General features: G+C 42.6%; 1 protein-coding gene across 2 annotated transcripts in view; it reads left to right on the top strand.

Annotated features, from left to right (window-relative positions):
- LOC141769956 (spermatid perinuclear RNA-binding protein-like) overlaps positions 1-16,390 on the top strand; it is an 84,937-nt gene that overhangs the window by 50,705 nt on the left and 17,842 nt on the right. For both annotated transcript variants that reach the window (XM_074639501.1, XM_074639502.1), the window contains exons 6-11: positions 21-166; positions 4,331-4,426; positions 4,619-4,730; positions 9,261-9,358; positions 13,212-13,305; positions 13,485-13,553. In XM_074639501.1, the coding sequence (XP_074495602.1) occupies positions 21-166; positions 4,331-4,426; positions 4,619-4,730; positions 9,261-9,358; positions 13,212-13,305; positions 13,485-13,553 (615 nt within the window). The remainder of the gene's footprint in view (positions 1-20; positions 167-4,330; positions 4,427-4,618; positions 4,731-9,260; positions 9,359-13,211; positions 13,306-13,484; positions 13,554-16,390) is intronic.

Here is a 16,390-nt window from a genome sequence, read left to right as displayed (position 1 = left end):
CATCCTGTCCGTCTCTCCAGAGGACGGCCATCCGGACGACAGCAAGGAGCAGCAGCAGCAGGAGGAGGAGGAGGAGGAGAAGGAAGACGAAGAACAGGAGGACGTCCTGGACAGGCAGAAGTGCCGGGCTGCGCTGGCGGCGCTCCGACACGCCAAATGGTTCCAGGTGAGCACAGCTGTGCCGATGACACGCTCACTCTCTGAGAGTCTGTACGTCCTGGCAGCCGGTCTGACCCTCAGTACTCAACCCCGTCTCTGTGAAGGAGACGTAATCCCATAATAAAGATTTTAATGAAGCTTTGATGAGTTCAGGCAGAGAGCTGAAGCTGCTTCTGTCTCCAGCAGCTGTTTCATACATGTTTCACAAAGACGGGCTCATTCACAGGTCAGGTGGACAGTTTTACACTCTGCAACTAAAGCATGATTCACACTAGTTCAGGCACACTTTGTTGAGGGTTAGGAGGAGTTTGTGGTCCTGGTGAAATATAAACAAAGGAGGAGACAGGACGTTTATATTTCAGGATCTTTTCCTAGGGTTGTAAAATCCCAAAATATTCAGGATGTGAACCGCGGTCTCCGGTGTCAAAGTACACCCACCATCCACCTCGACCACTTCCCTCCTACATCTGCATGGCACAAGCACACATAACATGAAGTTGAAATATGGCAAAAAAGTTTTTTGGCTGAGGTGGAAAAGTCTGGGTATCGACAAAATAACAATACAACAAAGTAGAATGGAAACAGATTCAGTGAATAAAAGATGACCTACATGCAGTAAATCACGTGACTTAAATGTTCACTGAAGAGCTGGAAACATGAACTTGTCAGAACAGAAGTGGATGGAAACGTGCTTGAAGTTGCATTTGCTTTTGGGAAATTCAGTTAAAATCTGCACTACATTTGTATGGAAACTTGACTAATGAGTCCAACACTGGTGTAATATGATTAGTCAACATTACAAATATCCAGAGGTTAGGTGTGCAAACATCAAAAGCACATTAACTGTCAAGTAAAGGAAAAGAATAGACAGCATGGACACAGTATAAATGTTAGTAAACTAGGAACCTTTTGAGGAACTCATTGCGTTTCGACTGCAGGAACCAGGGTCTAAATTAAGTTCTAGGTACTATTTAGTACTTTCTGAAAGTACAGGAACTTTCGGGGTGGAGTTTGCAGGCATGACCGTCGCTGATTGGTCAAACAAACACACACAGCATCACTGCTTCAACTCGTGAACCGCTTCATTTATAAAACAAGGAAGTACTCTAGTATCGATTTAGGACGAGATGAGAGCATTTCTCTTTGTTTGATAACATTGAAAGTAAAGTTAGGCTCTGCTGTCGACCTCCCGACTCATTTAAAAGCGAGAGAGAGATGAGGGGGTTAGCGGTAGAAGAGACAGAGCTGTGGATGAGAGAAACAAAAGAATAACAATCAAACACTCAACAGATGATTTACTGTGGAGACAGATGCTCTTAGTTTCCTTTTCTTCCTTTACATTTCATTCATTACATCCAGCGTGCATCAGTAAATACTATGGAAGGGATAATGTACAGCGAGCCAGTCATTGTTGTGAAATAAACCCCTTCAGGGCGATGCGGTCTCTCACCACTCTGAAGGGGTTTATTTCACAACAATGACTGGCTCGCTGTACATTATCCCGCTTATTACACGGCTACTTACTTAAAAAATCAATACTTTAACACAATAACGGTCCGCCAGAGTCCGACATCAGAACTGCTTCCATAGCAACGGTCTGTTATATTTAGCAAGAAAGAAAGACCGTAGAAAGCTGTGAATGACCAATCAGAATGGAGTATTCAACAAAGCTGTTTAATAAGCAGCAGTAAATGTTACTGAATGTTTACAAACATTTATTTTGTTTCATCGTGTTTTTTTCGAGTAAACAGGCGACACAATGAACTGCAGAGTTTTTACTGCTGTGGTCACCAGCAGCCCTCGTCTCATGTCATGTTGCTTTCTCATACATCAGCGGATTCATTTGCCTAATCTTCACAGGTCTTTAGTGTTAGTTCCTTGAAGGTACAGTCCCGGGACTAAAATTATCAGGAACTTATTGGTGGAAACGTGGTCTAAATGTTAGAGGAAAAGTGCTGCAGAGTGGGATGTAACTCTGAAGGTCATGAAGAGATTGTTAACCAAATCAGGTTTGAGATGAGCTGCTGCCATCCTGACTGAACTGAGAGGGAGGCAGGGGAGGCAGGAGGGAGGCAGGAGGGAGGGAGGAGGGAGTCAAGGTCAGGTGAAGCAGCGAGCAGCTTCCCTGAGGGAAGGAGAGCTAGATGCCAGGTAATATCAGAGTGAAGAGCTGCTCTGTGGACTGAAGGTGAGGCAGAGCACGGATTCTGTTTCATCACACTCTCACTAATATGACCCGAGGACCTCCGGCGATGTAATAACTGCAGATACGATTAGTTGCGCTCACGTCTGAGAGCTTTAAATGAAAGAATTAAATCACCTACTTTATTGTGGCGGATAGTCATTCTGAGCAAATTGAAGTGTCAATAATCTCCAGCGTAATTTGTTTTTGATGTTAATGTCATAATCTGCAGTTACTTCTTCAAGCTCTTCCTTTTAGTTTTGGTTTAACCTTGAGACGAGTGTTGCTTCCTGGTTACCAGCAGCTTTTATTATTCCATCATGTCACTAAGTTCAGAGCCGTCCAGTGAAACTTCTGTCACATGAGGTCAACCATATAATACTACTGCCGCTTTAAAATGACTATTCTGAGGCGATGCACGGAGATATAATAGAAGTAGAATAAACGTCCAGGATGCCCGACACAGAAATCTACTTAGAGCATTTCACAGTTGAGTGCAGGGAGAAGAGGACTTAACAAGGAGGGTATTTATATACAGTATACATGTCATACTGTACTTTACTTAACAAAGAGGGCATTTATATATGCCTTTCATACTGTACTGTACATACATGAAGACACGAAGAAAAACATCAAGTGTCTTGGAATCACTACTAGACTTTATTCAGTCTAACAGGAGACTTAAAAAAAATTCAAATGTAGAAACGAGAGTGAAATGAACTAAATAAAGACTCCCTCCGAAATATATTATATCTTATATGAATAGTTATGCAAGTATTCTAGTTAGGGCTGTCAATAATTCATAATTAATTGCGATTAATCACGTGATTGTCGATGGTTAATCACAATTCATTCGTTAATTCATGCAACTTATGATTTTTAGGTCGTAGCGGCTCAGTTTTAAAGCTAGAGTGAAGATACTGGTATCATAGGAAACTAGAAAACCTAATAAATCCATTGGTACCAGCAATGTCAGACTAGCTTGTCACGAGGCTAAATAACGCTCTAAACTTACTCTTGTCCGAAAAATGTCCAAAAAAAGTTGTCACAAAAATGTCACAAAAAAAGTCTGAAAAACGTACGAAAAAAAGTCCCCAAATTTGGTGTAAAAAAAGTCCATAAAATGTCTGAAAAAATGTCCAAAAAAAGTCCGGAAAGACAAGCAGAAGAAAAGTCCAATACTGACATCACAGTAAACTAGAAAACCTAATGAATCCATCGGTACCAACCACGTCATAACGCTCCAAACATATACGCTAAATATTGGCGAGGAAAAGCTGGCATGGCCATTTTGCAAAAGGGTTGAGCATATTGTTTTATGCTAAATGCAGTACCTGTGAGGGTTTCTGGACAATATCTGTCATTGTTTTGTGTCGTTAATTGATTTCCAATAATGAATATATACATACATTTGCATAAAGCAGCATATTTGCCCACTCCCATGTTGATAAGAGTATTAAATACTTGACAAATCTCCCTTTAAGGTTCATTTTGAACAGATAAAAAATGTGCAATTAATTTGCGATTAATCACGATTAAATATTTTAATCGTTTGACAGCCCTGGTTTAGAGAGTTTGTGTTTGTCATTCATTTTCTGTAGTGAAATATTCCATATTCTGCTCTTGGTACCAGTTTTTTATTCTGAAAAGAAATGTTTTCACTTTAGCTATTCCAGACTGCATGTTTATTCCCCTCAGAGGCTAAACTTAAATAGAATCTCTACCAGTCGATAACATTTTGGTAAAATAATTGAACTTTATCAAGTTAAACATATCAAATTCAGTCTCTCACAACGGTATTAGCAGCATATTGAAATTTTGGGGGTCATGAAAATGCGTCTTCGGGCGCTGCAGATCTCTTTCCTCTGAGCCTGGAGAGTGTCGTCGTGGGCACATATTTCTGAGAGAGCGAGCTTCTGCTCTGCTGACTGCTGTCTTGTTGAAATGCTCCTCGTGCTGTCACTAAGTTCTGTCTGTCTGTCCCCTCAGGCCAGAGTCACAGATCTCAAGTCTTGCGTCATCATCTTGAGGATTTTCAGGGACATGTGCAGCAGACTGGCTGGGTGGCAGCCTCTCAAAGGATGGGTAGGTGACGGCCGCTGAATCCGAATCAAGATCTCACATTCAGTAGAAGATAAACAGACTGTAAAGAACACAAACACTTCACTCAGTGTACTCAGACAGAATGGAAAACTTGTGTCCCAGGACTATAATCATGACTGGAATTGATGTAGTCGACGCCGTGTTGAGTGTCCTCTCTCTGTCCGCCCTCGGCAGCCTCTGGAGCTCATCTGTGAAAAGGCCATCGCCACCTGTAACCGGCTGCTGGGTCCGGGTGAGGCCCTGCGTCGCGTCATGGAGTGCATCGCCTCAGGGATCCTGCTGCCAGGTCAGTGATCACAGCAACTTCCAAGGTCTGTTTGTTGTTTGCATTTACATTCTCTATCTCGTCGAAACTCGAGGCTACTTTAACCTTCTGAGACCCACAATAGAGCCGTTTTAGTCTTTTTTAGGGGGGTCCAGGGGGTCTTTAGGGGGAGATAGCAGGTCATCAGTAGATCTCACATAGAAGTGGTGTACATCATCTTAAAGCTGAGAACCTGGAGATTAATTTGTGTCATTCATCCCCATGCTCTATTATGTCTCATAAGTTGTTGCAGCAATTTTTTGGGTTGATACCATTTGTTACACAGATTTGGTGCTAAATTTTAAAATGTTTTTACCACTCAAGAATTGATCAAAAATCATCAATAATCCCTCCAAAATACCATCTTAAGACACCAAGACCTTGAGGAACTATATATATATATATGTGATTTGGTTTCAAAAACTTTTTGACATTTGAAGATTTCTGCAAGAATTGAATGTTTTCGGCGATTGGATGGCGAGAAACCCCCTTATTCTCAATCTAGCTAGGAAAGCCATCCATCCTCTGAATGCTCTAGCTCTCTAGTCTGATCCATCCACCCTCTGAATGCTCTAGGTCTCTAGTTTGATCCATCCATCCTCTGAATGCTCTAGGTCTCTAGTCTGATCCATCCACCCTCTGAATGCTCTAGCTCTCTAGTTTGATCCATCCACCCTCTGAATGCTCTAGGTCTCTAGTCTGATCCATCCATCCTCTGAATGCTCTAGGTCTCTAGTTTGATCCATCCACCCTCTGAATGCTCTAGCTCTCTAGTTTGATCCATCCATCCTCTGAATGCTCTAGGTCTCTAGTTTGATCCATCCATCCTCTGAATGCTCTAGCTCTCTAGTTTGATCCATCCATCCTCTGAATGCTCTAGCTCTCTAGTTTGATCCATCCATCCTCTGAATGCTCTAGGTCTCTAGTCTGATCCATCCATCCTCTGAATGCTCTAGCTCTCTAGTTTGATCCATCCATCCTCTGAATGCTCTAGCTCTCTAGTTTGATCCATCCATCCTCTGAATGCTCTAGGTCTCTAGTTTGATCCATCCATCCTCTGAATGCTCTAGCTCTCTAGTTTGTGGCTTTAAAGTTTCATGAGGCTGTGATTATCCTAGAGGTCACCACAGGTCATTTTTATACAGTGATACCCAATTTATGCAATTCCAAGACTGTTTTAGGACCTCAGTATGCAGAAATAATAACACATTTATACTGCATTCAAACAACTGCATGGTTTTTGCCCCAAACTGCATGTGATTATCATACAGTAGGCATGTCTGTAAAGGGGAGACTCGTGGGTACCCATAGAACCCATTTACATTCACATATCTTGAGGTCATAGGTCAAGGGACCCTTTTGAAAATGGCCTTGCCAATTTTTCCTTGCCAAAATTTAGCGTAACTTTGGAGCGTTATTCCTGAAAAGCTAGCATGACATGACTAGCATAGGTTTGGAGCGTTATTTAACCTTCTTCACGACAAGCTAGTATGACATGGTTGGTAGCTATTGATTCATTAGGTTTTGTAGTTTGATGTGATACCAATATCTTCATCTCTAGCTCTAAAACTGACCCTGCTACAGCCTCTGAAAGACAGTAAAGTCGGTTGGGATCATCTCGTGGGTCTCAGAGGGTTAACATTGTTTGTTACTGCCGGGGTTACCGCCCAGAAAAGATGTGGTGAAATTTAAAGGCGGCACATACAGAGTTTATAGAAATCTCCAGATTCAACTTGTCTGCTCAGGTTGAACATTTTTCATGTCAGGAGAAAGAAATTGCAGCTAAATTGTATGAAGCGTCTTCAGTAATGGACCAGAGCAAAAAAAAACAGAAACAATTTCCTGTCGAGTTTTAAAATCAGTCTGAGGGAAATGACTTTGTTTATGGCTGGGAGGCTTAAAGTGGAAAAACAATCCAGCAGTCAGATATATGTGCGGATAATGTAGTTGACCTCAGAGAGGTTCTGGCAAATAGTCAGATCAATCAATGAGGAGAGGCTGAACTCGGGACCTCGACTGGAAATAAAGTTAGTCAGTTTGAGTCGGTCCCAGCTCTCTGTTGGAAGTCTCTGAAGTCTGGAACAGAGCCTGTGGACCGGCAGATATGGGTTTAAAAAAGGGAGGGTGCTGCATACTGCGTTCGTCAGCAGTATGCAGTATGAAACGGTTAAAGCGAATTATTAGAGGGCGGCTCTTTCCCTGGCCGCTTCCTGCTGCGGTGTAGCCAATCTGTGAGCGTCGCTGGCCAGCTACCCCGGCCAATCAATTAATATGAGTTTGGTTTTAGTTTGAATCACACATCTAATCAGCAGTGGAAATGATCTATTTTATAGTATTCTCCACTAACGAGGGCTCATGAGGTAAAATAGGAGTTGTATCCTGTGGAAATGAGTCGGTTTTAATACGTTATTGTGGCCTACTAACAGGGTCCTCCTGTAGACAGCGTATGTTATGCCCTCTTGTTTGGTACATTCAACATTTTTAATCTTGTAAATGATGAATTTCTTTTTGTCAGAAATTAATAAATGTGAGGCGTCCGTCAGTAGTTGAGAGCGGAGCGTAGTGAATGGATCCAGTAATCAGACTCTCTGCTCAGAGAGCAGCCAGATGAAATGACAAAGTTTGACACTGAAATTAAAAATCAGCAAGGACACGAAGAGCAGCGTGGCCCCTTCTGGTTAGAAATAATGAAAAAGACGTGTTATTGAATTTGAATTAATGGAAATGTGGGCTTAAAATTTGAATGTGAAGTATTTTGAATGATGTTCCACTGTTTGTGATCAGTGTCTGATAGATCAGTGAATCCATGTTTCTACAGTAGCCCGGAACAGACAAACCAAACTCTGGCTCTAGAGAGAGACTTTCATGTTTTTACGTTACCTTTAGGCCACCGTAGTTCTCTGACTCGCTTGTGAAACTGCAGTAACGTTACTGCAGAGTGCGACTGGCGTCACGCCAACTCCTACAGACTAACTTTTCCTTTAAAGAAAACTAGCTCAACATGAACTCTTTGGTTCACACTGAAATATTTCAACAATCTGAAGGAGTTCCATGAAATTTGGTGCAACCATTCATGTTCCTCAGAGGATGAATCCTGCTGACTTTGGTGATCCTCTGACTTTTCCTTCAGCGCCACCATTGGGTAAAATTTGTTTATTATGATCAAATACCTGCAAAACTGACAGCATTCCTATCAACCTCAGCTGTACTTGTTCATTGCTAATGCTAGGCAATGTTAGCGTGTTAACATGCTAAACTAAGATGTTGAACATAGTAAACATTTTACCTACTAAACATTAGCATCAATGAACGTATATCGCTAAGTAGTGAAAGTCAATTGTTTGTTCCATTGCAACATTAGTAGCCCAGCAGCAGAGTTATGCTTCCGCCATTCTGGACTGGAAGCGACTACCAGAAGCCAGTAAAACGTCCGCTTAAAACGTGCCAGACAAAAATAAAACAAAATAATTTCTATGCTATTATCATAATCTACTGAAATGACCTGTGTTGAACAATAGAATATCATAAATATAATAAGCGTTTTCAGTCCAAAATGGCGGCAGCGGCTGTTAAAAACACCAGTTTTGTCTCTTTTCTTCTATATACTTTCTGTTAGCATGTTAACATCGCTATTGTGAATGTTAGCATCTTAGCATCCTACGAACCCTAATAACAAATATAATATGTAAAGTTTAATAAAGGAATCAGCCCAAGAATTGAAAACAAAGTTTAAAAGTAAGCAGGCAAACACACTAAGAAGCAGAAGCAGCTTTTTATTCTCAGGAGAAACATTTAGAAACCTCTTAAATAGATGTGTTCTAGGATAACCTGGTGTTTGGCTGCAACCTCTTTACACTCAGGACGACGTCCTAAAGATTCACGGCCTGGATATCAGGCTGTGGAGTGTCACCAGTGATGCAGTGCAGCATCACCTCCACTCAGTCTTGTAGGACTCTATAGTGCATTAATTGGGGTGCAGGTTCCCTCAGGGCTCCCTGACAGAGTCCCAGTAGATTCACAGCAACATGAACGATGGTTTAATTTGACTATTACTTGTGTTTCTTTCAGTACGCAGTATTTTAGAAAGATTTACTCTACTTTCTAGCTCGAGTAAACATGTATCCTCTGAGGTTTTTATTCCAGAAAGTGAGGAATGTTTCCTATTCAGCTCTAATAAATAGGAATATGTTCTCAGATTTATTATTTCCTTCCCTCTCTCTCTTTCTAATCGCTGTTCTGGGAAACCTTCAGCTGCTCCGGCGTTTGATCAACGCTGAGCAGCGAGTTAGCCTTTGTGATGATGTGATTGGATTTTTTAAATGTGGTTCAGGGTCTCCGTGTTGAAATGGCAGGTTGCTCCCTGAATGCCCTGAATCATTGATGAGATACTGCTGCAGTCAGAGAGTGAGCACACAGCGGGAGGCGCTTCATTATTCACGTCAGGAGGGATGAAACCAACGTTGCTGTTTGGAGGTCTGAGTCAGAACCTGCTGTGGTTTCTTTCCTTTACAGGAGGTCCAGGAGTTCACGACCCCTGTGAGAGGGAACCCACAGACGTCCTGTCTGACCTCAGCGCCCAGCAGGCGGACGCCATCACACACAGCGCGCAGGTCAGTCCACTTTACCCATCAGCCCCCTCTGCTGCTCTCAGCGTCTTCTTCTTCTTCTTCTATTTCTTCTTCTGCAGAGATTAAAGGAGAATCTGAAGCCAGAAGAAACTGAATTCTTGATTCTCTAAGTGTTTACATCAGCAGAGTTCTGACGATAGGTAGGTAGGTAGGTAGGTAGGTAGGTAGGTAGGTAGGTAGGTAGGTAGGTAGGTAGGTAGGTAGGTAGGTAGGTAGGTAGGTAGGTAGGTAGGTAGGTAGGTAGGTAGGTAGGTAGGTAGGTAGGTAGGTAGGTTGGTAAGTAGGTAGGTAGGAAGGTACGTAAGTAGGTAGGTGAGTAGGTTGGTTGGTTGGTTGGTAGGTAGGTAGGTAGGTAAGTAGGTAGGTAGGTAGGTAGATTTGTTGTTTGGTTGGTTGGTAGGTAGGTAGATTTGTTGGTTGGTTGGTAGGTAGGTAGGTAGGTAGGTAAGTAGATTTGTTGGTTGGTTGATTGGTTGGTAGTTAGGTAGGTAGGTAGGTAGGTAGGTTGGTTGGTTGGTAGGTAGATTTGTTGTTTGGTTGGTTGGTAGGTAGGTAAGTAGATTTGTTGGTTGGTTGATTGGTTGGTAGGTAGGTAGGTAGGTAGGTAGGTAGGTGAGTAGGTTGGTTGGTAGGTAGGAAGGTAGGTAGGAAGGAAGTAAGGTAGGTAGGAAGGTAGGTAGGTAAGTATGTATTGTAAGTAGGTAGGTAGGTAGGTAGGTAGGTAGGTAGATGGATGGATGGATGGATGGATAAACAACTTCTTCTAGCCGGCCAGCCAGCTGCTTTTAAACGTCATCGACTCGAGACAAGAGCGTCTTCAGTTAAAGACACACCTTCAAGCGGGCAGCCTTGTTGTAATGGAGATGCAGATCCACACCCTACTGAGCTGATGCACGGAGTCAAACCAAGCCAGCACATGAGTATGGAACAGGCCTACAAAACCCAGAGAGATTCTTTTTACTAAACTGACCGTACGGCAAGAAAATGCAACAAGTTCTCAACTTTGAGAAGCCTGAACCATCAACTGTTTGTCTTTTTGTGCTAGAAAGATGAAGATGAAGGATGGTTACCTGTTAGGTCAACACCGGTTGGCATTCTAAACGACACATCCGTCTAAACAAAAGCTTCTTTCACAGTTTCACAGAAAAACTTCTCCCCGTGCTCTGCCTGAAGAATATTTTCTTTCCTGGTTCCAAAAACAGTATTGGTATCTTGAAATATCTATGAGCAATATATTCCCCTAGAAAGTGAACCTCAGGCTGGATTTAGCAGAAACAGCTCCAAGGTCTGAGGTAAAGCCTCCTCTCAACGATTAGTCAAAAGGATTCAAACAACCAACCAGCAGTATTTCACCTGTTTCAGAGAGATAGTGGCTCCCGCTGCTGTAGCTCTGCTAGTTTGACGAGATACTTTTGTTTTTGATTTACTGGGTGTTTAATGCCTTGCTCCAGGGCACTGTGACAGTAGCTGTTCAGGAAGATAGGAGTGTTTCCCATCTCCGCTCCGGGGACGTGGACATTAAAAGCTTCCATTAACCGGCCATCGTCTCTGGCTTCCAGGCCACAGCTGTCCAGGTTTTAACGGGTCCTTCCCAAAGGTGATGAAGTCACTCACAAATAAAATATTTTGAATCAAGTCTGGGATGAAAAAAACATTTAAACTGGAGCTGCTCAGTCTTTAATAAACAGAGATTTGTGAAAACTAAGGCTGTCAAAGGTTAAAGCGATAATAACGTGTTAATGCAAATTAGTTTTAACGCCACTAATTTCTTTAACGCAACTTGTGATTTTTAGATTGTAGTGGCCCAGTTTTAAAGATAGTGAAGATACTGGTATCATGTGAAACTAGAAAGCCTGATGAATCCATTGGTACCAACCATGTCATACTAGCTTGTTGGGGAGGTTAAATAACGCTCCAAACAAAAAGTGAAGTCACAAGTCATTGGTGTTAAAGTCCAAGTCGAGTCTAAAGTCATCAAATCATTTGTGACTTGAGTCTACACCTCTGACTCAGACATTTGTGACAAAGAGTCCAAACAACCAAACAAGCTCTGAACTAAATTATTAATTTCTCAAAACAAACATAAACTTCATCGTGAGCGGGAATCACTGTGAACTGAGAATAATGTCAAAGTTACCGTCATAATAATGTTTTATTAGTTTTAACACCACTAATTTTTTTAACGCAATTGATCTTTCAGAGGTTGTAGTGGGCTCATATGAAACTAGAAAACCTAAAGAATCCATCAGTACCAACCATGTCATACTAGCTTAGACGCGAAGTAGGTTAAATAACGCTCCAAACTTACTCTAAATTTTGGTGAGGAAAAACTGTCTTGGCCATTTTCAAAGGGGTCCCTTGACCTCTGACCTCCAGATCAGTGAATGTAAATGGGTTCTATGGGTACCCACGAGTCTCCCCTTTACAGACATAACCACTTTATGATAATCACATGCAGTTTGGGGCAAGTCAGCACACTGACACACTGACAGCTGTTGTTGCCTGTTGGGCTGCAGTTTGCCATGTTATGATTGGAGCATATTGCTTTATGCTAAATGCAGTACCTCTGAGGGTTTCTGGATCAATATCTGTCATTGTTTTGTGTTGTTAATTGATTTACAATAATAAATATATACATACATTTGCATAAAGCAGCATATTTGTCCACTCCCATGTTAATAAGAGTATTAAATACTTGACAAATCTCCCTTTAAGGTTCATTTTGAACAGATAAAAAATGTGCGATTAATCAGAATTAAATATTTGAATCGATTGACAGCCCTAGTGAAAACACAAATTCAAGTTGTGAATGCATACTCTAAGTATAGTTCAGGAGCAGAGTTTCTCTCTGTAGGTGAGTTCATGTGAAGCCACAGATGTGTTCTGACTTTAGTCTTTTTACATAACTTGCAGTAAGTCTGTAATTTGAGCTGCTGCTTTATGGACGTTGTCTTTACATCCGCCCCTCCCCGCTGAGCATTATAAAACTTCCCTTCCTGTTTTCCTGCTATTAAAGCAGCCGCAGACTCTTACTTTAACCGAGCGTAATCACTCGCTGGGCCTCCTCAGCCGTGCGACTCGTGAGACCTTGAAACATCCCACCGGGGAGCACTTCCACGCCGCCCACTGCACCAAAGTCAGCGTTTCTTTCAGGGAAAGCGGACGAGCGGCGCCCACCCCCTCCACCCCCCCTCACCATCACACTGATTGAAGGAGGGTTATTTAAAGAGAGTCCTCGGCCACCCCGGTGAAGCCCCGAGCCCTCACGTCAGCACTATAAATAGCTGAGTGGCCGCAGAAGCCCGGACTCTGACCTCGGATAAGCAGCCCCTCAGTGCTGCGCCGGCTTGACGAACTGGCAGCCTAATTAACCGCCTAATGAGCGTGGGAACACTCTTCGCCGCTTACACCCACACCAACACTACCACCACCACCACCACCACCACCGCTGCTGCTGTTACTGCTCAGCACAGAACTACAAAGTCTGCCCCCGGGTGGAAAATATGAAGACATCCTCACATTCATACTTTCTGCTCTTTGTGTTGCTCTCTGGGAATATTTTTCTTTCTTTTCCTGCTCCGTTTGTGCCCACTGAGTGTTTATTCCTCCCCTCTATAATGCATGAAGTTTCTCCCAACAGAATTAGTCGGTTTACACAAACGTCAGGCCGCTCGCTCACAAGTTTCCCCGATAATTAAACTGCATTGATCGGAGAATAAATGATAACTCGCTGCCTGCTCTCCTCTGAGTGCAGGCTTCTGTTGCTTTACCAATACAGTGATGTGTCCTTATTCTGTCTGCTCTGTGTGTGTGTGTGTGTGTGTGTGTGTTTCAGCATGCGTTACGCCTCCTAGCCTTTGGACAGCTTTACAAGGTCTTGAATATGGATCCTCTCCCCACCAGCAAGCCCTCACCGAGGCTGTTAGAAGGTGTGTGTTTTCCATTCATGTGTTTGTGTATCATTTCTATTTTCTGTGTGTATCCATGTGTGTCTGTATTTGGATTCCTCGCTGTAAAGCAGCTCGTATCCTCTTCTGTTGAAACCATAATGATGTGTTTAGGTGACGTTCTGATGTTTCCAGGTGATGATCAGTGTGTTTGTTTGCAGGCGGCTGTCAGAAGAGGCTTCGGGAGGACGTCGGGTCAGATGACAGAGACTTCATCAAAAGGATGAAAGGTGACTTTGAGCTATCGACTCGCTTGTTTCAAAGAATCTCAGTTTGCTCGGATGATTGTGTTCTTTACAGCGGACTAGTGAAGAATACAAAGAGCTAGAGGCAGACTGGCCGATAGGAGCCTCGTATTAAACGCTGTGTTTAGAGCTGTAGCGTCACACATGATTCAAATATGTTGAATCTATCTGGATTAGGGCTGTCAATCCATTCAATTATTTAATCACACATGTTTTTATCTGTTCAAAATTTACCTTAAAGAGAGATTTTGTCTAGTATTTAATATTCAAATATGCTGCTTCATGCAAATGTATGTATATATTTATTATTGGAAATCAATTAATAACACAAAACAATGACAGATATTGTCCAGAAACCCAGAGAAGCAAGTGGCATTACATTTGGTGACGAGTGCATTATGTCTTGTTTAGGACTCAAAACTCAAAGTTTAGGACTCGGCACACCAAGCCGACATCAAAGAACCAACGGCGATGAAACCCACCAGTTGCGTCGCCTCACGTCTCCTTTGTTTTGGCCGACAAGTTGCACTCAAACACACCGCAAAGACGACAGCCGACGGCCAGTTAGCACGTACGTTCTGCATCTGCGTGAGAGGAAATAACCCTCCACACCAGCAGACGGCGGTAGTCTGTGTTCATCATTCAAAAAGGGAAACAGAATGACCGAGGATGGCGGATATACAAGCTGTACATGAAACAAAGCGGCGTCTGCCGACCATTTTCACACCACTCACACTCACCACTTAGCTTCATTCCAGATGTTCATGTCGCTGTGAAAACATCTGGAATGATCAGATGAGATGAAGATGAAGAATGAGAAGAGCCTTCTGTGTTTGTCCTCTTCACTTTACTCATTTTCTTGCTTTCCTCACGTCTGTTTCTCTTCTCGTGCACTGATTTGTTTAAGCTGAACAGCCAATCAGAGTGATTTCTCTCACTGACGAGCTCCGCCACCGATTCAACATGCTGATTCGGCCGCAAAACCTCAGACACAGGCAGACTAAAGCTGACGGTGCGGGACACACCGCAAAAACTGACAGACTCTTACCGACAGCCCCAAACTGCCGTCCCCCAGTGCTCTAAATGCTTTTTATGATGATGATAAGACTGAAAACTGTGCATTTTCAGCAGAATATTACATGTAAGCAGCACAGTATTGGGTGTCGGGTCTTTGGTATATTAGAAACATCACGTGGAGGCCGACAGGAGGAAACTAAGTGTTCCTCTCTTAACGGCAGATAAGTGGATATCGATCGAAGACTCTGACAAAGACAAAAAGCTCTGGTGTTCAGTGTGTCTCTGCTGGACAGCTGTGAACTACAGATGACTGTAAACAAGGTGCTTTCTGACAGGCTTTGTGTAAGAGGTGGAAAAGCGAGTCAGCGGAGCCGAAAGCAGCGTGCGGCGAGGCTGAGGCGTTTCTTAGAAATCAGGACGCTCTCTGTTTGAGGATGAGGACGGCCTCTCAGGTTAAAGCTGCTGTATTCACTTGAATCTCTTTGCATCAGAGAGGAGAGAAAATACCCCGACCGTGTCTGGATGTGGTCCCTTTGTAGGCCAGCGTTTGAAATTCAGCACTCATGTCTTGATATCTCCACCAGATCATATTAGGAATCCAGTTTAGTGCGTTGAATTGTCCCCGGCTCACTGTATCTCAAAGTGGCGTCACTCACCGTATCACCCAGCTGCACCAAACAGGTTAGAAAAGCCGTTTAAATTCTTCAAGGAGCTGTTGGCGGCGGCGGCTTTTAAGTGAAATGTTTCCTCGAAGCAGAAAATTGTGTGAGGTTATCAGATTTCCAAATAGCTGCGAGTGAGTAAAGGAAAAGAGGGTGGTGAGGGGGGAGTCAGGCTGCTCCGGTGTTCAGGTTAGAAAGGTCTCTGTGTGTGTCAGTGTCTTAATGTCAAACTGTCCATCAACCCGTCCAGGTCTTCATCAGGACATAACAGAGAGGTTTATTCAGCTCAGTGTGCTGTCAGGCCAGATTCTGATTCTTGTCACTATCTACAGATATATGTTAGAGGAGAGAAGGTACTGACATAAGATAAGATAAGATAAGATAAGACTTTATTGATCCCTGGGGGGGAATCCACATGTTACAGCAGCGCAGAGACCGGCTAATAATATGGCTATAATTACTGAATTAAAATAATAAATTAATAGAGTTAGAGAGGTGACATTAAAAAGCTATAAACAATATGCACTAAAGAGTCCGATGCATGCTGGTGTTCTAAAAACCAACAGGAAGTTAGTTATTGTAGTTTGTCAGCCTGTTTAACTCAGTCGGATTTGACCACACACACATGATACACACATTTTTAAATTCAATGTGTCCGACACTCTCTGAGGACATCGCTACCTCAGATGTCCATCGTGAATAAACGTCCATAAATCTGCGTAGAAATCATAGAAAAAAAGACACTCCTTGCGAACTAACTCCAGAACTTGCTTGAGAATAATCAGGTTTTTACGTTTTCTTCAGTAATAAAGTCATCCAGTGATACTTGTCTGTACATTCAGAGTTACAATGTAAACAGGAACTGCTAACGGCTAATTCGGCATCGATTTAATGGTGCTAATTTGCCAAAATTAGATGACGGGATGTCAGAAAAACTCATTTTTTATCTGTTCAAAATGTACCTTAAAGGGAGATTTGTCAAGTATTTAATCCTCTTATCAACATGGGAGTGGACAAATATGCTGCTTTATGCAAATGTATGTATATATTTATTATTGTAAATCAATTAAAAACACAAAACAATGACAGATATTGATCCAGAAACCCTCACAGGTACTGCATTTAGCATAAAACAATATGCTC

Source organism: Sebastes fasciatus, chromosome 6, assembly GCF_043250625.1.
Source record: "Sebastes fasciatus isolate fSebFas1 chromosome 6, fSebFas1.pri, whole genome shotgun sequence".
Taxonomy (NCBI): domain Eukaryota; kingdom Metazoa; phylum Chordata; class Actinopteri; order Perciformes; family Sebastidae; genus Sebastes; species Sebastes fasciatus.
The sequence above is the reverse complement of the archived record's forward strand: the minus strand, read 5'-3'. Positions and strand labels throughout refer to the sequence as shown.